This window comes from Pleurodeles waltl, chromosome 6 (genome assembly GCF_031143425.1).
Source record: "Pleurodeles waltl isolate 20211129_DDA chromosome 6, aPleWal1.hap1.20221129, whole genome shotgun sequence".
Classification (NCBI taxonomy): Eukaryota; Metazoa; Chordata; class Amphibia; order Caudata; family Salamandridae; genus Pleurodeles; species Pleurodeles waltl.
The window spans coordinates 36350905-36374682 of record NC_090445.1 but is presented as its reverse complement, the minus strand read 5'-3'; the positions used below and the strand labels follow the sequence as shown (position 1 = coordinate 36374682).

Genomic DNA, 23778 nt, shown 5'->3' with positions numbered 1-23778 from the left:
CTTGAAAGGTAACAACCATAAGGTGCTAAACCGAATGGGATACTCTTTATTGGCACAAGACGGATTTGCCTCTAACTCAAGGGGAATGGGGATGTTACTTAAAACTTCCACATCATTCATTCCGGGAAGCATCCGAGCTGACCCCTTGGGCTGCCTTGTGGCGCAGACCGGCACCTGAAATGGTCAGACAATAAATATTTGTTCAGCATATGTGCCACCTACGTTTCATGGTGCAACGCTCCCAGCTCTAGGAAATGTATTATTGGAAATGCCAGTTGCCATTTTGCTCCTGGGGGGAGACATGAATGACACTATGGATCCAGAACACAACAGACTTACAAGCGCTAAGGCAGTTAATCCCATAAGTCCGTTGAGATCGTTCTCTGACTCCTTGGGACTAGTGGACCTATGGAGGGACCACAACCCCCATGCACAACAGTATACATACTCAGCGACTTCACACAGAGGTCTTTCCCGACTGGACTACTATTTTTCAAACTTATTCTTAGAAGACTATATAGGGTACTCCATGCAACAAAGGCACCAGACATAGATGCAGCAATGGTATTGTCATTTGATGCGAGAATGGCCTTTGATAGTATAGAATGGCCATTCCTCTTTGCAGTATTCACTAAATTGGGATTCGGCCCTGGATTCTGTGTGTGGGTACAGTTACTATATCAAGAACCAAGGGCCAGAGTTAGAGTAAATGGGGCGGTTTTGCGCTCCTTCACACTCCATAGATGTACTAGGCAGGGATGCCCATCGTCCCCACAGTTTTTTGCCTTGGTAATAGAACCATTGGCTGCCTGGATCCAACAAGATCCTCTCATCTGGGGAAACCGGGAAGGGTACAGCTGGGAGTCCCAGATCTCTGTATTTGCAGATGATATTTTGCTACACGTCGAAAAGCCAAGTCGCTCAATAGATAGGATACTATACATCCTACAGACCTTCTGACAATATTCAGGATACCAAAAAAACTGGGACAAGTCCTGGGCCTTTCGTTTAACAGAAGGGGAACAAATGCTGCCACCCGGCTGTGAGATTCCCTTGACCAAGGACAGGTTTACATATCTGGGAATATATATCACAGAGAGCCTGGGAGCATTGCCTACAGAAAACCTCTACCCACAATTAGATCACTTCCAAGACTATGTATCACACTAGGGACACTTCTGATATCCTTAACGGGCTGTGCTGCCCTATTTAAAGTGATGACCCTCCCTCAATTGCTATGTGTTCTACAAAATACTCCATATTCAGTGCCCAAAGATTTCTTTAATAAAATCAACAGTGAGCTGCGTGCCCTCTTCTGGGATGGGGGTAGCTCACATATTGCCCCTAATAAGCTTCATAGAGGAGTTTGTGAGGGGGGATTGGCAACCCCGGATATCAGAGCATACATTGGGCATCCTAGTTAGCCACAGTGAACGAATGGGTATTTTCAGACAGTGACTAACCAACATATATGGGAGAAAGGGGCTACCCTGTAATCCTGTATACTAGGTAAAGAGAGACTGGTCTTTCCGCCCCAGACACTAGCCATGGTTCGAGCCTGAATAGAGGTAACAAAGTTACTAGGATGGGAGAACACACTGACGAATACAACTCCACTTTGGGATAGCAACCAATTGGATGAGCTGCGTAAACTGGGGCGAGTTTAATAGATGAGAGCTCATTGGCATAGAGCAACTGGGAGATTTGTGGAGGAATGGGAGGATTATCTCCTTTGAAGAACTCTGTACTGAGTTTGATATGGCAGACTCAGAGAGATATCGATTAATACAGTTAGGCATGCACTTCGACGATACATAAAAGAAGGGGAAACACTCCCTGATACATCCCTGTTAGAGAACACATTGTTGGTTGCATTCCCAGGAAATGCAGTATCAGTGATCTATAAAAAGATATTGAATAATACCCCAGATCGTTTGCGCAAACTTCAGGAGGCCTGAGAAGGAGACATAGGCCCCATAGAAGATGAAGACTGGCAGAGATGACTGCACTTCTCCATCTAAGGGTAAGCATTGAACAAGTGGTTCCAGGTTTTAAAGCTGGAATAAACAAAGATACAAGTAGAAACCACCTTTAAGGGTATGTGGATGAGCTCAACATAAACCCAAACCAGTGCAATGCTTAAAAGGCGAAGAACCACATGGTGTGGTGTGCTCTTATGCCTGGGGGTGGATTAATAGAGGTTTAAATGGCAGTGCATTTGTCACTGTATTTTGGCGGGTTACACAGATTTCAGCAGCAAAACCCTACAACATTTCATCAGCATGTGAGCTTTTCTGAAAAAAGATTAAGATTTAAAAACAAATTGCAACAGAATATTGTTTGACATCACTATTGTGTCCTAAACATCGTTTACAAAAATATTGCTCTATTTAAGTTAATATTAAATCCAATGAGACGATTCTTTTGTGAATGAATTTAGGACTCAATATTTATGTCAGACAATATTTCTGCATATGATATTCCGTTATTACAAATTTGGAAAGCTTTACAACATTTGCAAGGCTTGTCAAATGTTGAAAAACATTATGCAGTATGCAAAGGAATAACACTACAAATTAGTGCTGCCCATGCACTTATATAAGAAAGAAAGTAACCCCTGACATGCATTATAAGGATATTGCAAGTCACCAAGGAGTTTCATAACCATTTAGAGGAACAAGACAAGGTGTAATTTATCTGATATAATACATGGTCACACCATCACCTTTCCCAAAAGCCACTTAAGACCTTGATGTGTAGCTTTTTCATATGAAAGAGCATGTTTGCTTCATGTATGAAGAAAAAAAATAGAACCTCTGGTGTAAAATTAAACAAATCAAAAACGTGTTAGATATTTGATGCAAAACAATATTAGAAACAGTTCAATACAAGTCAGTTTTTCTTTAAAAAAAAAGGCACAATAGCTCGGAATGTGTAGTGAAATGCAGAAAAATTCGAACTTTTCTATAATTATCTAAAGAATGCCAAAAAATATTTCTGCTTGTCACTGTAGGCTTGCAAAATAGAGCGGAAGAAAGAAAACCAGTGTTTTATTTTTGCTGCTTTAAATAGCTGGTGTCTTGGTTGCTGGCTCTGCCAGCAGGCATTGTGACTTCAGAATTGGACCGTAATAACGTATCACAATTGAGTTCTGACGTTTTTCTTTATAATCGGCAATTGGGTAGATCACAAGTTGCAGATTATAAATAAATTAGAGACGGGCCTTTATACAGGGATTGCAGAATCCCATGTATTTCAATAGAATAACTGCCCACCTTGAGTATGGTGAATGCTATGCCATTGGAAGCTCCAGCACTCTGCAGGTTATGCAGTTTGGAAAAGTAATAGGTTTGGTTATTATATTAAATCAGCAGGTGCCGCCTTGTAGTGGGCCTCTTACCCTCTAGTACCTTCAGCCATGTCCCATTTCCACGCCCTTTGCTGTTATTGGGGAAGAGCTCCACCTCGCAGATGTATGTTCCTGTGTCACTGGGTTGCACGTTGTGAATTTCTATGTCGGCCTTCTGCTGCGAGGTGAAGATGGTGCGATCCAGCATGAAGACCCTTCCGCGGAACTTCTCACTCATGTTGGTCACCTCGGTCTCAGAAGTGGAGGACGGATTGATGAAAAACCATTTGTAGCCACTGATGGTGGTATTCTTTCTGCTATTGAAGGAGCACTGTAAGTTTGTTGCTTCACTGGCTCTCACACTTGTTTTCCTTGACTGAGAGACAGCAATATCCTGTAAGGAAATCCCTGAAAAAATCATGAAAAGTTATTTTTTTATGAACGTTTTGTTGACAAAAGACTAGTGGAAGGCACAACTAGAAAAAACTACACATTTCACCCAGTGCTCCAGTTTTATTTTCAGCCTTGACCATGAGCCATCAAAATTCACTGGTCAGGTTTTTCCTAATGTAGTTGACTTCTTCCAGCAAGTTCTACCCAGAATGTACCTTTGTCAGTGAAGTCTAGCATAGAGCCTGATCATAATCAAGATGTCATGCACATTAATAGACAACTCTTGCTTCAACCACTAAACATGAACTTTTCAGGGTAGACCATAAATTCTATGGGGAGTGAATGCCAGTTTTATCCTGCCATGAGTCATAGCACCAGTGGTCAGGTCTGCAGAAGCCATAGAGATGCAACAGGCCGGTGTATTCCAACAAACAATGACAATACAGTGGCGGTATTTATACAGCATCACCCTAGCTTCAATTGCAAATGGTAGACCATTTATACCAGAGTGCTGCATATCATACCTTCCAAAGACCAGGGTGCAACGGAGCACCACATTTGGGGTATGGTTAGGTATAATGACCATTCTGACTGGAACTGTGGAAGGGTGTACCTCCTCTCCTGAGGACATCAGAACATTTGGCATATTTCCCATTGAAATATTCTTTCTCAGTTGGAGAGTGGACATAGAGGTGTAGGCTACTCCCCAAATTACTGGCTGTGGATCCAGAAACCTTGGGTTCTAATCTCAAATGTTGTATCTCTGCACCTCATTTTGGGACTATTAGTCCATGTCCTTGTGACTTTGCTCTCATCTTTGCCTACAATGGATGCTCTTCTAGTAAGACACCCTTATAAAAGGCATGATATTTCCCATAGGTAGTTTTCCTTGTTTAATGTTGCTTTCAGTGACTGCTATTCCCTGTTTCTACTGATGAGCCCACCAGAAAAGGCAGCCTTAATCGGAGATGGCATAGAGTCTGTCAGTCTGTTACCAAACACTGCAGGCAAATAATCATGCAGCTCTCTGATTGTATACAAAATTAGTTGCACATTTTCCCTGGGATAAGATATAGGGGGTCATTCCGACCCTGGCGGCCGTCGGATTGCTGGCGGGAACACCGCCAACAGGCTGGCGGGGTGTCCCGGCAGCAAGTATGACCGAGGCGCAAAAGCCACGGCCATACCGCCGGCCCCTCCATTTTCCTGCCAGGTCTCCGCCTGGCGGGCATAATCCCCAGGGCAGCGGTGCAAGCACCGCTGCCCTGGGAATTATGAGTCCCCGACCGCCAGCCTGTTCATGGCAGTAGACACCGCCATGGAAAGGATGGCGGTAAGGAGACGCACGGGGCCCCTGGGGGCCCCTGCACTGCCCATGCACTTGGCATGGGCAGTGCAGGGGCCCCCAGGCGTAGCCCCGTCGCGGATTTCACTGCCCGAATTTCGGGCAGTGAAATGCGCGACGGGTGCTGCTGCACCCGCTGCACATCAACATTGCCGCCGGCTCGATTACGAGCAGGCGGCAATGTTGATGTGCCATTTCCGCTGGCCCAGCGGAAATGTCGGAATAGGGAGGCATGAATACCGCCGGCAATGGCGGTATTCTGTCTCCCCCGGCCTCGGCGGTCTGGAAAAAAGACCGCCGAGGTCGGAATGACCCCCATAGTATGTTCCCTGGCATTATTTCCTGTGTCTGAGAGGGGCAGTCCTCTGCAACAGAAAAAGATTCATGCATATTATGCATCTAAGAGGAGTCTATATATTTGCTCTACCGATTGAGAGAACTTATATAGATATGAACATGGTCAAATTAGGATTTCACCTATAAAAAAAGGTTTCAATGGAAATGGTTAAGGAACAAACGCAGAGATCAATAAATGTAAATGTCTTGTTACTTATGTATATTTGTACCGTTTCAAACCTTATTATTTTCAGCAATTATACAAATGGGTGTTCAGGAAAACATTTATCCAATAACACACTATTGTCAAGGGGAAGCTAGTGTTGTCATAGCCCTTTGCTTGATCCACACTAGTACGGATAATGAAAAATTTGCATTTTGCACATAGGCCAATTCACAAAGAAAACCTCCTTGAGGTTGCGCTGAACCTCGGGGGGGTGAATGTTTGACAATGTTCAGCATTCCGTCCATCACTTGTTGTTTTTGCTTTGTCACCCTAAGTGGGAAGGGTATGCCCAGACGTGGGTCCAGTGCTTCCCATTCCACTGGATTCAAGCTAGCCTGGCTGATGAGGGGTGAAACCCCGAAACCGGTCCCAGGATGCTTGTTTCCAGTCCAGGGAAGACCTGGTCTAGCAGTTCGGGCTGGACTGTTCCCATGGGGAACAGGGTCAAGACTGATTTGCATATGGCTGGGTCCAAACTGGAATGGCATGGGCAGCAAAAAAACGATGGATTTAGGCCCAGATCACTGTACTGGGGGTGAATGTTTGACAATGTTCAGCATTCCGTCCATCACTTGTTGTTTTTGCTTTGTCACCCTAAGTGGGAAGGGTATGCCCAGACGTGGGTCCCGTGCCTCCCATGCCCCTGGATTCAAGCTAGCCTGGCTGATGAGGGGTGAAACCCCCAAACCGGTCCCAGGATGCTTGTTTCCAGTCCAGGGAAGACCTGGCCTAGCAGTTCAGGCTGGACTGTTCCCATGGGGAACAGGGTCAAGACTGATTTGCATATGGCTGGGTCCAAACTGTAATGGCATGGGCAGCAAAAAAACTATGAATTTAGGCCCAGATCACTGTACTGGGGGTGAATGTTTGACAATGTTCAGCATTCCGTCCATCACTTGTTGTTTTTGCTTTGTCACCCTAAGTGGGAAGGGTATGCCCAGACGTGGGTCCCGTGCTTCCCATGCCACTGGATTCAAGCTAGCCTGGCTGATGAGGGGTGAAACCCCGAAACCGGTCCCAGGATGCTTGTTTCCAGTCCAGGGAAGACCTGGCCTAGCAGTTCGGGCTGGACTGTTCCCATGGGGAACAGGGTCAAGACTTATTTGCATATGGCTGGGTCCAAACTGGAATGGCATGGGCAGCAAAAAAACGATGGATTTAGGCCCAGATCACTGTACTGGGGGTGAATGTTTGACAATGTTCAGCATTCCGTCCATCACTTGTTGTTTTTGCTTTGTCACCCTAAGTGGGAAGGGTATGCCCAGACGTGGGTCCCGTGCTTCCCCCTGCCACTGGATTCAAGCTAGCCTGGCTGATGAGGGGTGAAACCCCGAAACCGGTCCCAGGATGCTTGTTTCCAGTCCAGGGAAGACCTGGCCTAGCAGTTCGGGCTGGACTGTTCCCATGGGGAACAGGGTCAAGACTGATTTGCATATGGCTGGGTCCAAACTGGAATGGCATGGGCAGCAAAACAACGATGGATTTAGGCCCAGATCACTGTACTGGGGGTGAATGTTTGACAATGTTCAGCATTCCGTCCATCACTTGTTGTTTTTGCTTTGTTGCGCTGAACCAGGCCAAAATCACAAGTTCAGGATGACCATGATAGATTGTAGACCGGGCACAGGGCCAAGTTTGTCCGGCTGAGAATTGTAGCTCGTGTCCTTGGTGCGAGGTCTGCATGGCATTGCTTTGCGCAACTTTGCATCATCCGGCATTGGTTATGTAGTCGTCTGTCAAAGTAGGAACAGTCTGTTTAATTAAATGCAATGGCCAGGTGAGCCCAGTTTAGAGCCGGGGTCTGATGACTGTCTCTCAAATTTAAAGAGTTTTGAGAGTCTTTTTATACATTGTCTTGAGGTGCAATAAATCGATTGAATGCATTATTTGAAAAAAGGAATTCGGGTCTAGTCACAAGGTGTAGAAAGTTGGCTCTGTATATACTATCTCAAAGTGAGAGATAGTGTACACAGAGTCTGAGGGTTCCCCTTAGAGGTTGATAGTGGCAAAATGAGATAATACTAATGCTCTATTTTGTCGTAGTGTGGTCGAGCAGTAGGCTTATCAGAGGGTAGTGTTAAGCATTTGTTGTACACACACAGGCAATAAATGAGAACACGCATTCAGAGACTTAACTCCAGGCCAATAGGTTTTTATATTGAAAAATGTTATTTTCTTAATTTATTTTAGAATCACAAGATTCAGAATTCAAGTAAGTACCTAAATTGTAAGGTACTTGACATACATAAGTATGGAGCTTTGAAATAAAACAGTAATGTACACAGTTTTGGCAAAAATGGCTATAAGCTATTTCAAAAGTGGACACTGCAAAAACCAACAGTTCCTGGGGGAGGTAAGGACAGGTTAGTTTGTCAGGTAAGTAAAGCACTTACAAGTTCAGTTTCCAGGGCATAGGCAGCCCACCGCTGGGGGTTCAAGTCAACCCCAAACACCCAGCAACACAGGGCCGGTCAGGTGCAGAGGTCAAAGTAGGGCCCAACTATCATAGGCGCCTATACAGACCAGGGTTGCTCCGCTTCCAGTCTGCTAGCAGGTAAGTACCTGTGCCCTCAGGGGTTTTTGTAGAGCACTGTGGTGGTGGGGGGGTCACAAGCAGGCACACAAAATACATCCTCAGCAGCACAGGGGCGGCCGGGTGCAGTGTGCAAAGTAGGTGTCAGGTTTTAGGTTGAAATCAATGGAGGGACCCGGGGGTCACTCTGGCGATGCAGGCAGGGCACAGGGGGGCTTCTCGGGCTAGCCACCGACTGGGCTAGGATGAGGGCCGCCTGCTGGTCACTCCTGCACCGGTAGTTGGTTTCTCTCGGGCCTGGGGCTGGGGGTGCAGTGCTTCTTCCAGGCGTCGAGTTCTTTGTTACCAGGCAGTCGCGGTCAGGGGGAGCCTGTGGATTCTCTCCGCAGGCATCGCTGTGGGGGCGCAGGGAGGTCCTCTCAGGGTGTCCACGTTGTTGGAGTCGCCTGGGGGTCCTCTCTGCAGCATTGGTTTCTCTGGACCCGGCCGGGAGCGTCGGGTGCAGAATGTTGGGAACTCACGCTTCAGGAGTGAGGCTGGAGTCCCTTTAAAGTTGGTTGTTTCTTTGTTGGTTGAACAGAGCCACTGTCCTCTGGAGTTTCTTGGTCCTTTGGGTTGCAGGGCAGTCCTCTGAATCGGCAGAGGTCGCTGGTCCCACTGGATGCATTACTGTTGCAGGTTCTTTGAGTCTGGAGACAGGCCAGTAGGGCTGGGGCCAAGTTAGTTGTTGTCCCAGTCGTCTCTGTGGGGCTTTCAGATCAGCAGTCCTTCTTCTTGTTTCAGGTCATCAGGAATCTGTTTTCCTGGGTTCAGGGTGCCCCCAAATACTCAATTTAGGGGTGTGTTTAGGGCTGGAGGGCAGTAGCCAATGGCTACTGTCCTTGAGGGTAGCTACACCCTCCTTGTGCCTCCTCCCTGTGGGGAGGTGGCACATCCCTAATGTTATTGGGGGAAATCCTCCAAAGCAAAGTGGATGATTTCCTAAAGCAGGGGTCACCTCAGCTCAGGACCCCTCAGGGGCTGTCCTGGCTGGAGGGTAACTCCTCCTTGTTTTTCTCATTATCTCCTTCGGACTTGCCGCCAAAAGTGGGGGCTGTGTCCGGGGGACGGTCGTCTCCACTAGCTGGAGTGCCCTGGGGCACTGTAACACCAGGCTTGAGCCTTACCACCAGGTGTTACAGTTCCTGCAGGGGGAGGTGTGAAGCACCTCCACCCAGTACAGGCTTAATTCCTAGTCACAAAGTGCACAAAGGCACTCACCCCATGTGGCCAGAAACCCGTCTGGATGAGGCAGGCTGGCAGAAACTGGTCAACCTAGCACTATTAGTTGGGCTGGTGTACAGGGGGCATCTCTAAGATGACCTCTGTGTGTATTTCTCAATAAATCCCACACTGGCATCAGTATGGCTGTATTGTGCCGAGAAGTTTGATACCAAACTTCGCAGTATTCAGTGTAGCCATTATGGAACTGAGGAGTTTGTGTTTGTCAAACTCCCAGACCATATACTCTTTATGGCTACCCTGCACTTACAATGTATAAGAATTGGCTTAGACACTGTAGGGACATAGTGCTCATGCGGCTATGCCCTCACCTCTGGTATAGTGCACCCTGTCTTACAGGCAGGTACGGCACTATGCGGGGAGTGCCATGTCGACTTAGTCTTTTTTTGCCCAACAGCACACACAAGCTGTGAGGCAGTGTGCATGTGCTGAATTAGGGGTCCCCGGGGTGGCATAATACATGCTGTAGCACTTAGAGACGTTCCCTTGCCACAGGGCCCTTGCCACAGGGTCCCATTTACAAGGGACTTATCTGTGAGCCAGGGCTGTGCCAATTGTGGAGACAAAGGTACAGTTTAGGGAAAGAACACTGGTGCTGAGGCCTGGTTAGCAGGGTCCCAGCACACTTTCAATCATAACTAGCATCAACAAAAGGCAAAACGTTAGGGGGTAACCATGCCAATAGTGGCATTTTCCTACACAAGGCCATAAATTCGGCCATCTGATAAAGTGTGTAGGTGGGTATCAGCCTTGTGTGGACATAGTGGGGATAGTAGGTAACATGTCCAGATGTCTGCAACGGGGAGCATGTGATCACTGTGTTTAGTGTGTATTGTGTTCTGATTGGCTGTGTATTCCTAACCTCATGTGGGATCTAACTTATGGTGCTTTGGGAACACATACTCCTCTGGCCAAATGTTTTCATTGGGGGCCAACTTCTTAGGACCTTTGTGGTGCTGCTGCCTATCTGGGGAATTCATCTGGGCCTTTCCTGTTTTGCATGTTTGTCTATGGGCTACATCAACCCACCTGTGATCTGTCAATCAGTTGCTTCAGGCCTAGGTCACAGGGCCTACCTGACCACATACTTCTGGCTCAGGCTTGACAAGGAGGTTATGCCAGGTGGAATCAACAATAGCAAAGTAAGTTCGTTGTTATGCTGCCACATCATGCTATCATGGTATACATTGACATTGTTTTTATGCATATCAACATTTACAAGGAGGCTGTTCGGCATCGGTACTGATAAAGCTGGCAGCTCAGTGGTGAGGCTGAGCCAAAGTTTGCATTTCTCAGCATCGATTCAGATGAAACGTCAGATGTATGTGGAGCCTATGCTGGGTTTCGCGTTGCTTTGTGCCGGATTTGGTGAAGCCTTCAGTGAGGCCAGGAGGACCTCTCTCTGATTCCAACTAGCAGTCCAGGGCCTGTGGAAGCACCACGTGTTGATCAGGAACTCACTCGAGCAGAGGCCAGCAGGGCTCCGGTAGGTCCAGTGTCAGGAGGTCAGCTGGGAAGTTGCTGGGAGGCCTGTGGCACTTGTTATGCCACTGTAGCTCATACCAGGAGATCAACCAACTGACCCTGGGGGTCATTTTGACAGTCCTGGTTTCAAGGAGATGGTCTTCTCTCCTACAAGCAACAAGGCAGTCCTCTGGTAGCAGCAGGGCAGTCTTCTGAGAAACAAAGAATGCCTCAAGCAGGAAGGCGGTCCTCTGAAGTGCAAGGCAGTCCTACTGACGTCTTCCCCAAGTCCAGGAGTGTACTAAATAGTTAGTCTGAGGGTACAGCATTTATACCCGGTGTGAGCTTTGAAGTGGGAGAAATGTCTAAACTTCCCCCCATATATTGTTCCAGAATTTTCTTTCTACCCCTGACCAGGCCCATAATGTCTGGGGTGACAAAAGCCTGGTGTCATGTTTTTTGTGAGTGTACTGAGACAGACACTTTGAAATGTAAGTGAGGCAGGGAACAGCTCCACCTCACCCATCCTGGCAGGATGGTCCATCCTGCCAATACATAGTACCCCTTATTCGCACTGTCTGAGAGCAAAGCACAAAGGCGAGCTCCCAACTGCACCCAGTATTGTGACCCAAGAAAGAGGATGCGGGCACTAAATAGTTAGGACAAGAAAATGCCACTTTTCTACTTTACTAGTGACTTACAAATCAATTAAGGGCCACATTTACTAAAAAGTCGCACAACGCGGTGCTGAGCCAAAATTGGCAGCACCGCGCTGCATCACTTTAGAAATGCAGGGATGCGCCGTATTTACTAGAATACGGCGCACTCCTGCGTTTCCCCCTGCGCTCGTGCTAAATTGAGCTGCCCAGCGCCAACGCAGGCATCCTTGCACCATCGTGTCCCTTCCTGCACATAAACAATCACTAATGATGATTTTGCACTTCTGTGTGTGCTGCAGAATGAGCATTTAAGTACTTTAATAAAAAGAGTTTAAAATATATATGTATATATTTTAATTGTTTTGTTTTTCTTACTATAGTGACACTAATAAAAAAAAAGTTGGGAATCGAAAAAGAAAAAGACACTTTGCGGCCTTTCTAGCCTTGCAAATTTATGGATAAAGATTTGAATGTTTGCGGAGGAAAACCTTTCTGTAAGGGTTGTAAGTCTGTGAGGACACAGGCAGTAGATTTGATGTGAGCTGTTATGTTACATGATATTTTATACATTTTATTAAGCAACCAGCACCACCATCAGCTTCAACGCACTAGTAGAACTCCCAGCCTGAAAAAACTTTACTGTGATCTTGGCACAGATATGGTTTTATTCATGGGCGAAACAGGCAGGAAATTTGTAGATTTTATATCACAGGAAAGAGCTCCAGAATTGGAAAAACACCCTCGTCCAGCTTAATCTTTCCTAAACGGTGGTAATTCATGAAAAAGGGCAGAGCTAAATGAAAGAGACGAGAAGGGGCTGTAACAACTACAAAGGGGCAGATAAATCAGGGAAGTCACAGAATAATTTGTAGCCAAAGCAAATTGTTTGAACTCCACTTGGACATGAATAGATGAGAAGCCAGTTGTAGAATCTGAGAAGGTGCTTGCCAAGAGAGATGCACGGAGGATTAAGTACGTTTTGTGCAGCAAGATTTTTAAAAAATTACGCTTACAAGCGGGCTCCTAAGGAAGGCATAAAACAGTGCAGTAGAATAGTGACTCCTGGAAGGTTTAGTGCAGAGATGACTGCACTTCCCCATCTAAGGGTAAGCATGGGACAAGTGTTTCCTGGTTTTAAAGCTGGAAAAAACAAATATACAAGTAGAAAACACATTTAAGGGTGTGTGGATAAGCTCAACATTATCCCAAACCAGTGGAATGCTTAAAAGGCGAATGATCACATTTTGTGGTGTGCTCTTATGCCTGGGGGGTGGATTAACAGAAGTTTAAATGGGGGTGCATATGTCACTGTATTTTGGCGGGTTGCACAGATTTCAGCAGCAAAACCCTACAACATTTCACCAGCATGGGAACTTTTGTGCAAAAAAGATTTAGATTAAAAAAAATTCTGCAGGGGGCGTGGCTGGAGGTCACGCAAGATGGCCGCTGCTCTTTAGAGCTCTGTGAGGCTTCAGCACTTCCTGGAAAGAAGGAGATGTTTTCACATCAAAATTATTAATTTCTTCAGCATTTTTGAGCACTGGAGCACTGCGGCTGCATAAATATGCCTTTATCTTACAGAGACATCGAGTTTTGAAGTCATTTCAGAGACTTCATGTGAGGGCCTCAGGTAATTATTTATCTGCTCCATAAGCCTCTGCAAAAACCTAAACTTTCACAGAAATGTTTCTATTTGACTTTTAACTGCTTGCCTGGATGTGATTCTACAAATCTAGTTTCCTCTGCAATGGAATATTTATTACCTTCTGACAGCCAGCTGAACTTTTGACCTCTCTCTTCAAACACATTTAGCTGAGGTTTTCAACTTTCAGTATTCACTGGCAGCTCTTGTCAAGGAGCTCTTTCAAATTGCTCTTCATAACATGGAAAATGCTTTCCTTTGATGGAGGGGATTTTTTTCCTTTTCAGAAGGTTCCCTTAAAACTAGTCACCAATTGTTTGACTATGTGCAGTAAAGTGCTTTGCTCTTGTGGTATTCTGTCATGCCTGTTATGAGAGAATAATTTAGGATTTTCTATTGATATATTTTTTATTATATTTTGCTATGTTGTTGGAAACTTCTGGCAGCAGCTTCTCGTTGTAATATAATTTCATCAACACCTCACATTGCTGGCTTCCTATTACCAAATTGCTGCTGGCTTTTATGGGGAGACCACATAATTCTCAGAGTTGCCAGTCATCATCTTTCTCCAAGTCTAATAATCCTCTTTGAGTGGTGCGCACACATATAACTAAATCTTCTCTACCATCAACTTTAACAATGGATAGTGCTGCAGTCTTTTTAAAGGATGGCGCCTCTTCATCACATGATGCTGGCGCAGTTGCGAAAAAAACATCTAACACCTCCTCCGTCAAGCGCCCAAAAAAAGACCTTGATTCTCCCTCAAAATCACCTACACATCTTACTCTAGATGATGTCATGGAGGAATTGCATGCACTAAAGCCCTTTATGATGGACACTAATGCCTCTTTGCAACGTATTGAGGAGCAATGGTCCCAACACGAACAACAAATTTGTACTCTGGAACAGAGAGTCAGTAGCCTTGAAGATTGTAACACTGTCAATCCTCAGATCTCTAAAGACATAGCTCAACTTAAAAGGCTTACTGAAAGCTTAGAAAACAGAAATAGGAGAAATAATATTCGCCTTTTTGGGATTCCAGAAGGTTCTGAAGGCTCTAACATGATTGCATTCCTTCAAAAAGCAATACCTTCAATTCTTCGCTTGCCTCCTACCTCTCCCCTCTCTATCCAACGGGTACATCATTTAGGTCCACAGACTTCCACTGGCCCTCATGCACATCCTAGAGGAATTATTATTCTCTTTCTCCAATTTACTGACTTGATGCAAATACTCTCGGAAGCCAAAAAGATGGGCTCTTTGCTATGGTCAGGTCATAAAGTATTTTTCACACAAGACTTCTCTCCTGCTACAGCTGCACATCGCAAACAGTTTTTGGACTTACGTCCACAACTCAAATCCTTGAATATTCGATATGGTCTTCTTCACCCATGCCTTTTCAAAATTACATTCAAGGACAAATCTTACTCGTTTGAGGAACCTTCAGCCCTACAAACGTTTATTAACCAACACAAAACAGAAGCAATGGAACTAGGAGCATTTGCAATTACTTGAAGATATCATTTAATTTGTCTTTCATGTCCTTTTTTTTTTTTCTGGACAGTTTAATAGTAATGGTTATGTTTAATATTTATATCCATGGTTTTCCATCTCTGCATCTTCTTATTTTCTTATATATATATATATATATATATATTTTAGATAGTGTTCTTTGTGCAATCCTCATGTTCCTTTCCCAATCCTATCCCTTTCTCACCATCCAAACTGTTCTCCTACACGTTCCACTGTTAAGCTTTGATTTTTATTGTTTTTCATGTCACAGTCCTTTACTGTAGTTATTACGTTATTTGGTCTCCTGAATGGTAAATTTTTCGTTTGTATGGATTTTTTTTTTCTTCCATGAAACTCGCCTTCATATGTTTTAATATCTAATATCACTTTTCTTGTGCTGAAGCCACTCTTGCCTGTCTTTTCAGGTTCTCCGCTGTCACTCTACCTTTCGGGGTATTCACTTTCTATCTTGTTTTTTTAGCTTTCGTGGACTTTAGTCCCTGTACTGCCACATCCATGTATATACAACTTCTGGAGGTCATCTTCCTCCTTTTCTTTTTCTTTACTATCTTGTTTCTTCCTCATTTCTTTGCTTGTGCAAAATTGATATGCCTAGTATTTTCATTGTTACAGCAGTTGTTTATTAATACTTCTTGTTATGCAACTTAGAACTGTTACTTTGAATGTTAAGGGGCTTAAACACCGCATTAAGCGTCAGTGTGTCTTATCTCACCTAGCTTGTTTGAAATGCCACACTGCTTTGTTGCAAGAGACTCACCTCAACGACTCTGAGGCAATTAAGCTTAAAAAACAATGGGTGGGGGACATTTTCTACTCCCCTTCCATCACAAACAAAAATGGGGTAATTATACTCTGTCATAAATCTCTCAAACCTACCATAATTTCACAGCATCAAGATACAGAAGGTCACTGGGTACTTGTTACATTTACAATTGACAATATTTCTCTTACTATCCTTACTATATACGGCCCCACACATCCAGATCCAAATTCTTGGAAGAATCTTTCACATATTGTCTCTGAATAGTCCTCAAACAATTTACTAGTAGGTGGTGACTGCAACCAAATTCTCGATCCATTTTTGGACAGACGTTCCACGTCACGTTTCATTCCACATGCCTCCCACAAAGCTTTTTAAAACTTTATTTTACACCATTCTCTCTCTGATTCCTGAAGAGTATGCAATCCCGACCTCTAGGAATACTCTTTTTATTCTCCTACCCACCATTCTCATTCCAGGCTTGATTATATCTTTCTGAGTAAAGGTTTATTGCAACATATGGTCAACTCTGAAATCGGTGCTATTTTGATCTCAGATCACGCACCTGTGATTACTGACCTTGATCTTTTTCTTGATGGTTCTAAAACATCTTCATGGAGGTTTAATAACTCTCTACTTTCAGATGCTACTTTTATCGCTTCCTACAGTAAGTTTAAAGAAGAATACTTTCACATCAACGATAGTGATCAACTATCATTTCATTTTGTGTGGGATGCATTCAAAGCAGCCTCTAGGGGTTTCATCATAAGTTACGCTCACTCAAAAAAAAAGTCTGCTCAACAAAAATCGACTTCCATCCTTGAAAATATAAAGTCCCTAGAACATGAATACTATACTCACAAAACTAGTAAATCACATCTTGAAGCACTAGTCTCAGCTAAAATGGAGTTTAACCAATATACCACTGAACAAGCATTGGGCACCCTCCTGAAAATAAATGTCAGATATTATGGTGGTAACAATAAAGCTGGTTCTCTTCTAGCTCGATATTTGAAACAAAGAAAAGAAAAAACAACTATTAAATCTATCACAGATAACAATGGTGTTAAACACTTTAGAGATAAGCATCGTGTTTCGCTTCTTACTATAAGGACCTGTACACTCCAGAACACATACCAACAGTTGAATCTCTCAACCAATATTTCTCTAATCTCAAACCAAGGGACCCATTGCAGATTGACCTCTCATCTTTAGACCAACCCTTACAACTTACCGAACTATATAAAGCTTTACAATCTCTCCCCAAGGGTAAGGCTCCAGGCCCAGATGGCTTCACAGTAGAATTCTTTATTCAGTTTGCTAAGTCTCTTTTCCCCAAACTCTTTCAATTACTTAATCATTTTATAATGTCAGGTTCTGTATCTGGCTCATTTACGGAGGCCATGATTTGTCTTATTCCCAAAAAAGATCGGGATGCGACTGACTGTAAAAATTATAGACCCATATCTTTAATTAATACTGATTGTAAACTCTATGCCAAAGTTTTAGCTCTCCGTTTACTCCCATATATACCTGACCTTATTGATTCTCATCAATCTGGTTTTATCCCTAATAGAAATGTAGCAGATAATTCCCGTACTTTTTTAAATATTATTAACAAGGCATCTAAACTTAAGATTCCTCTGGCAGGTTTATCATTGGATGCAGAAAAGGCCTTTGATAGGGTCTACTGGGGTTTCTTGTTGAAAGCATTGGAATGGCATGGACTAGGTACTAAATTCCGACATTTTATATCCATTCTTTATTCCTCACCATGTTCCTCTGTTATAACAAACGGTATCCGATCTCCTTTTTTCCCTCTTAAATCTCCTTTACTACTTATTTTGGCTCTCGAACCTTTACTATACCAATTAAAAACGTCTGAACAATTTACAGGGTTTCAAATTAATAAGGCACACATCAAATTTATGGCATATGCTGATGATATTCTTTTGTTCATGTCTCACCCTAACACTTCTCTTCCTGCATTCCTGCATGAGCTCAACTTATAGTCTGATGTATCTGGCTATAAACTTAAGATAGACAAAACAGTGGTCTTACCTCTTAATGCTTATTGCACTGGCTCTGTATTCCTTGATGCAGGATTATCTTAGAATTCTTCTAAGATTAAATGCCTGGGGGTATGGTACTGCACTACTCTCAATGATACATTAAGGACTAATTTAGAAATCCTATCTGCAAAGCTTCTAGATCTCACACAGAAATGGTTTCCGTTATATCTCATGTGGTGGGGCCGCTTGGACATTATTAAGATGATGCTTCTCCCTATCATTAACTTCTTCCTTATGATACTTCCTATTAAGATACCTAAACTGTTTTTTAGTTCAATTGATAAAATTCTATCCAAGTTCCTGTGGAACGGTAAACAATCCCGAATCTCTCTCTCGAAATTAAAACTTCCTAAAGTACAAGGTGGAGTTAATTTCCCTGACTTTATAACTTATCACAAATCTTTTGGCATTAAGCAAATACATCCCTATTTATTTACACTCAATGATGCCCCTAAAAAGCTATGGTTCCCCTTGGAAGAAACATTTATTTCTCCCTTTTCCCATAAACACATTATATTTATGTCTAACCCCCCAAAATTCTGGTTGCCCAGCACTATCTCCCATTCAGTCAACTTACTGAAACCTTTTTTTATTTCGCATCTTACCCCCATTAATCAATTCTTTAACAGTCCTATTTGACACAATAGTTCGCTTAGAAAACAAGGTAAAACCTTGTGTTGGAAGACTTGGATAACTAAAGGTATTCTTCTCATTTCCCAATTATATCATAAAGACTCTATCATCCCTTTTACTACTCTCTCAGCAATTTATAATCTCCCTATTCGCATGAAATCCCAATATATCATTCTTTCTACTCTAGTCCAAGAGGCCCTCAATAAACTTATACATCATAATCATTCTTCTCTTGCATCATCTCCACACCCGATTGTAACTTCTAACTATCCTAGGGCAGCTGGAATTTATAAACTTTTAAGAACGTCTGTTTCACTTAGACTCAAATCACCTATTGAGACATTGTGGGAATCAGATCTTGGTGTTGTTTGGCCAACTTCTTTATGGGATAGAATATGGTATAAGATACATTCCACTGCATGCACTGCAAGCCTCACACAGACCCTATAGTTTGTTTATAATAGACTTTTTTACACTCCTGTACGCCTTTACAAATTCAAACTTGCACAAAATGACAATTGTTGGCGCTGCCACACTCAACAGGGTACTGACTTTCACATGTTTTTTTCCTGTCCATCCCTATCCACTTTTTGGTCCTCAATATGGTCTCGCATTTCAGCAATAGCTCAGATCTCCTTGCCAATGTCATATGAATTACTGTTTTTGGGAGGCGTACACGATATTTGGAGTTCATTCAGGCCTCTTGGAAAATTTGTGGACCTTTTGCTTTCTATTGCAATCTCTATTATTACTTCTAACTGGAAATCTTCGAAGAACATTACTCTCAGACAGAGGTGGAATTCTGTATATTATCATCATAGACTTGACAGCTACAAGCTTGATTCAACAGGAACTTTCTTCAAACGTCATCAGCTATGGTTGCCATTAAGTAACTATCTCACACGCACTGCGAAGGAAATTGATTTTTCTCCTCCTTTTTAAAAAATGTCAATATAGTTCCTGTTTTTCTTCTTATATATACTTATTTCATCTTACATTCACTGTAACTAATGCCTATTACCTCTCTCTCCACATGGCTATCACTTGATTCCCTTTTCTATCCCTAAAGCTCTTCTCCCTCTCTCTTTCTTCTTTCTTTATTCAAACTTGGAGTCTTTGATACTATATTGCTGTATATGCCTAATTCATGTACATGTTTAAATATGCATTTACAAGTACAATATTCCTTATGCATATATATTCACAACTGCATATCTCTGTCCTGGCAATGTTAAGTTAATGTTCTCGTATTTGACTCAATAAAAAACATCTTTAAAAAAAACAACAATTCTGCAACAGAATATTGTTGTCAGAATATTGTCTGACATCACTATTGTGTCCTAAGCATCGTTTACAAAAATATTGCTCTATTGAAGTTATTATTACATCCAATGAGACGATTTTTTCATAAATGATACTTAGGACTCAATATTTCTGCATATGATATTCCGTTATTACAAATTTGGAACTCTTTAAAACATTTGCAAGGCTTCTCAAATGTTGAAAAACATTATGCAGTATGCAATGGAATAACACTATAAATGAATGCAGCCCATGCGATTATATAAGGAATTAGATACGCCCTGACATACATTATAAGGATATTTCAAGTCACCAAGGAGTTCTTTAACCAAATGGAGGAACAAGGCAAGGGGTACTTTATCTGACATAATACATGGTCACACTATCACCTTCCCAAAAGCCAATTAAAACCTTAATGTGTGGCTTTTTCGTTTGTAAGAGCATGTTTGCAAATATGATAAATAAAAATAGAACATCTGGTGCAAAATTAAACAAATCAAAAACCTGTTAGAAATTTGTTGCAAAACAATATTAGAAACAGTTCAATAGAAGTGAGTTAAAAAAAACGGCACAGTAGCTCGGAAAGTGTAGAAAAATGCAGAAAGATTCTAACTATTCTATAATTATCTAAAGAGTGCAAAAAAAAGTTGCTATTTCTGCTTGTCACTGTATGCTTGAAAAATAGAGGAGAAGAAAGAAAAGCAGAATTTTATTTTTGTTGCTTTAAATAGCTGGTGTCCTGACCTGTCATTCATCTTGGTTGCTGGCAACAGGCATTGTGACTTCAGAACTGAACTGTAATAATGTATTACAGTTGAGTGCTGTCGTTTTTCTTTAGAATCGGCCATTGGGTACATTAAAAATTGTGATTATAAAAAAATTAGAGATGAGCCTTTATACAGGGATTACCGAATCCCATGTATTTCAATGGATAACAACTTGGAGTATGGTGAATGCTATGCCAATGGAAGTTCCAGCATTCTGCAGGTTCTGCAGTTAGGAAAAGTAATAGGGGTGTGCCAAATTGGCAATTATATTAAGTCAGCAGGTGCCGTCTTGTAGTGGGCCTCTTACCCTCTAGTACCTTCAGCCACGTCCCATTTCCACGCCCTTTGGTGTTATTTGCGAAGAGCTCCACCTCGCAGATGTATGTTCCTGTGTCACTGGGTTGCACGTCATGAATTTCTATGTCGGCCTTCTGCTGCGTGGTGAAGATGGTGTGATTCAGCATGAAGATTCTTCTTATGAACTTTTCACTGTTGTTGGTCACCTCGGTCACAGAAGTGGAGGAGGGATTGATGAAAACCCATTTGTAGCCACCGATGGTGGTATTCTCACTGCTATTGAAGGAGCACTGTAAATTTGTTGCTTCACCGGCTCTCACACTTATATTACTTGGCTGAGAGACAATGATATCCTCTAAGGAAATCCCTGAAAAAAAACATCAAAAAACACATCAAGTTATTTTTTTATGAAAGTTATGCTGACAAAAGACTAGTGGAAGGCACAACCAGAAAAAAACGACACATTTCACCCAATGCTCCAGTTTTGATATTCAGCCTTGACCATGAACCATCAAAATCCACTGGTCAGGTTTTTCCTAATGTAGTTAAATTCATCCAGCAAGTTCTACCCAGAATGTACCTTTGTCAGTGAAGTCTAGTATAGAGGCTGATCATAACCAAGATGTCATGAACATGAATAGGCAATCTTTGGTTCAATAATTAAACATGAACTTTTCAGGGTAGACCATAAATTCTATGGGGAGCGAATGCCAATTTTACAATCCCATGAGTCATACCACCAGTGGTCAGGTCTGCAGACTCTATAAAGATGCAACAGGCCAAAGGATTCCAACAAATAATGACAATACAGTGGCGGTACTTATACAGCACCAACCTAGCTTCAATTGCAAATGGTAGACCATTTATACCAGAGTGCTGCATATCATATCTGCCAAAGACCAGCGTGCAACGAGGCACCAGATTTGGAGTATGGTTAAGTATAATCACCATTCTGACTGGCACTGTGGAAGGGGGTACACCCTCTCCTGAGGACATCAGAACATTTGGCGTATTTCCATTGGAATATTCTTTCTCAGTTGCAGAGTGGACACAGAGGTGTGGGCTACTCCCCAAATTACTGGCTGTGGATCCAGAAACCTTGGGTTCTAATCTCAACTTCTGTACCTCTTCACCTCATTTTGGGACTATTAGTCCATGTCCTTGTGGCTTTGCTCTCACCTTTGCCTACAAAGGATGCTCTTCTAGTAAGACACACTTATAAAAGGCATGATATTTCCCATAGGTTGAAAGCCTGTTTTCCTTGTTTAATGTTGCTTTCAGTGACTGCTAGTCCCTGTTTCCACTGATGAGCCCACCAGAAAAGGCAGCCTTAATCTGAGATGACATAGAGTCTGTCAGTCTGTTACCAAGCACTGTAGGCAAATAATCATGCAGCTCTCTGGTTTTATACAAAATTAGTTGCAAATTTTCCCTGAGCTAAGATAGAGCGTGTTAACTGGCATTATTTCCTGCTTCTGGTTGGGGCAGTCCTCTGCAACAGAAAAAGATTCATGCAGATTATGCATCTAAGAGGAGGCTATATATTTGCTCAGCCGACTGAGAGAATTTTTATTGATATGAACATGGTCCAATGAGGATTTCACCTATTCAAAAAGGTTTCAATGGAAATGGTTAAGGAACAAAAGCAGAGATCAATAAATGTAAATGCCTTGTTACTTATGATTTTGCAATTTCCGAGTCGCAAAATCAGATATACCTACATCTGGCCCTTAGTGCGGATCAGGAAAAATGTTCATTTTGCACACAGGCAAATTCACAAAGAAAACCTGTTTCAGGTTGCGCTGAACCAGGACATAATCACAAGTTCAGGATGACCATGTTAGATTGTAGACCGGGCACAGGGCCAAGATTGTCCGGCTCAGAATTGTAGCTCGTGTCCTTGGTGCGAGGTCTGCATGGTATTCAATTGCGCAACTTTGCATCATCCAGCATCGGTTATGTAGCACAAATGTGATTTACCTTAAGTAAATGAAAGACAAGAGGCATTTGGCAAAGCAGGAACAGTCTGTTTAATTAAACGCAACGGCCAGGAGAGCACAGTACAGAGTCAGGGTCTGATGACTGTCTATCAGATTTACAGAGTTTTGAGTCTTTTTATACATTGTCTTGAGGTGCAATAAAACTATTGAATGCATTATTTGAAAAAAGGAATCCGGGTCTAGTCACAAGGCCATACATTTGACCATCAGTTAAAATGTGTAGATGGGTGTCAGCCTTGTGTGGACATAGTGTGGGCCAGTTGCTAACATGTCCTGATGTCTGGATAGGGAGCATGTGATCATCGCGTATAGTGTGTATTGTGTTCTGATTGGCTGTGTGGGATCTAACTTCATGTGGGATCTAACTTCATGGTGTTTTGGGAACGCATACTCAGGCCAAATGTGTTTCATTGGGGGCCAATATCCTAGGACCTTTGTGGCGCTGCTGCCTATCTGGGGAATTGATCTGGGCCTTTCCTGTTTTGGATGTTTGTCTATGGCCTCCGTCACCCGACCTGTGATCTGTCAATCAGCTGCTGCAGGCCTGGGTTACAGGGCCTGTTTGACCACATACTTCTGACTCAGGGTTGACCAGGAGGTTATGTCAGGTGGCATGGACAATAGCAAAGTAAGTTCGTTGCTATGCTGGCACATATCATGGTATACATTGACAATGTTTTTATGCATATCAACATTTACAAGGAGGCTGTGTGGTGCAGCTTTGCGTGGCTTTGTGTCATTCGGCATCGGTACTGCTAAAGATGGCACCTCTGTGGTAAGGCTGAGCCAAGGTTTGCATTTCTCAGCATCGATTCTGATGAAACCTCAGCTGTATATTGAGGCTATGCTGGGCTTCACGTCGCTTTGTGCCGGATTTATTGAAGCCTTCAGTGAGGCCAAGAGGAGCTCTCTCTGATGCCAACTAGGGTCCAGGACCTGTGGAAGCACCGCTTGTTGATCAGGAACTCACTTGAGCAGAGGCCAGCAGGGCTCCGGTAGGTCCAGTTTCATGAGGTCAGCTGGGCAGCTGCTGGAAAACCTGTGGCACTTGTTATGTCACTGTAGCTCATACCAGATCAACCAACTGACCCTGGGGGTCATTTTGACAGTCCTGGTTTCAAGGAGAGGGTCCTCTCTCCTACAAGCACTAAGGCAGTCCATTGAAAAAGAAGGCAGGCCTCAAGCA

At 43.0% G+C, this 23778-nt stretch overlaps 1 protein-coding gene across 1 annotated transcript in view; it reads right to left on the bottom strand.

The window, feature by feature from the left end:
* Nucleotides 1-23778, bottom strand: part of LOC138299118 (V-set and immunoglobulin domain-containing protein 2-like) — a 108222-nt gene that overhangs the window by 21783 nt on the left and 62661 nt on the right. The window contains exons 2-3 of the mRNA XM_069237156.1: nucleotides 20603-20959; nucleotides 3401-3757 (exon numbers count right to left, since the gene is read on the bottom strand). Coding sequence (XP_069093257.1) covers nucleotides 3401-3757; nucleotides 20603-20959 — 714 coding nt within the window. The remainder of the gene's footprint in view (nucleotides 1-3400; nucleotides 3758-20602; nucleotides 20960-23778) is intronic.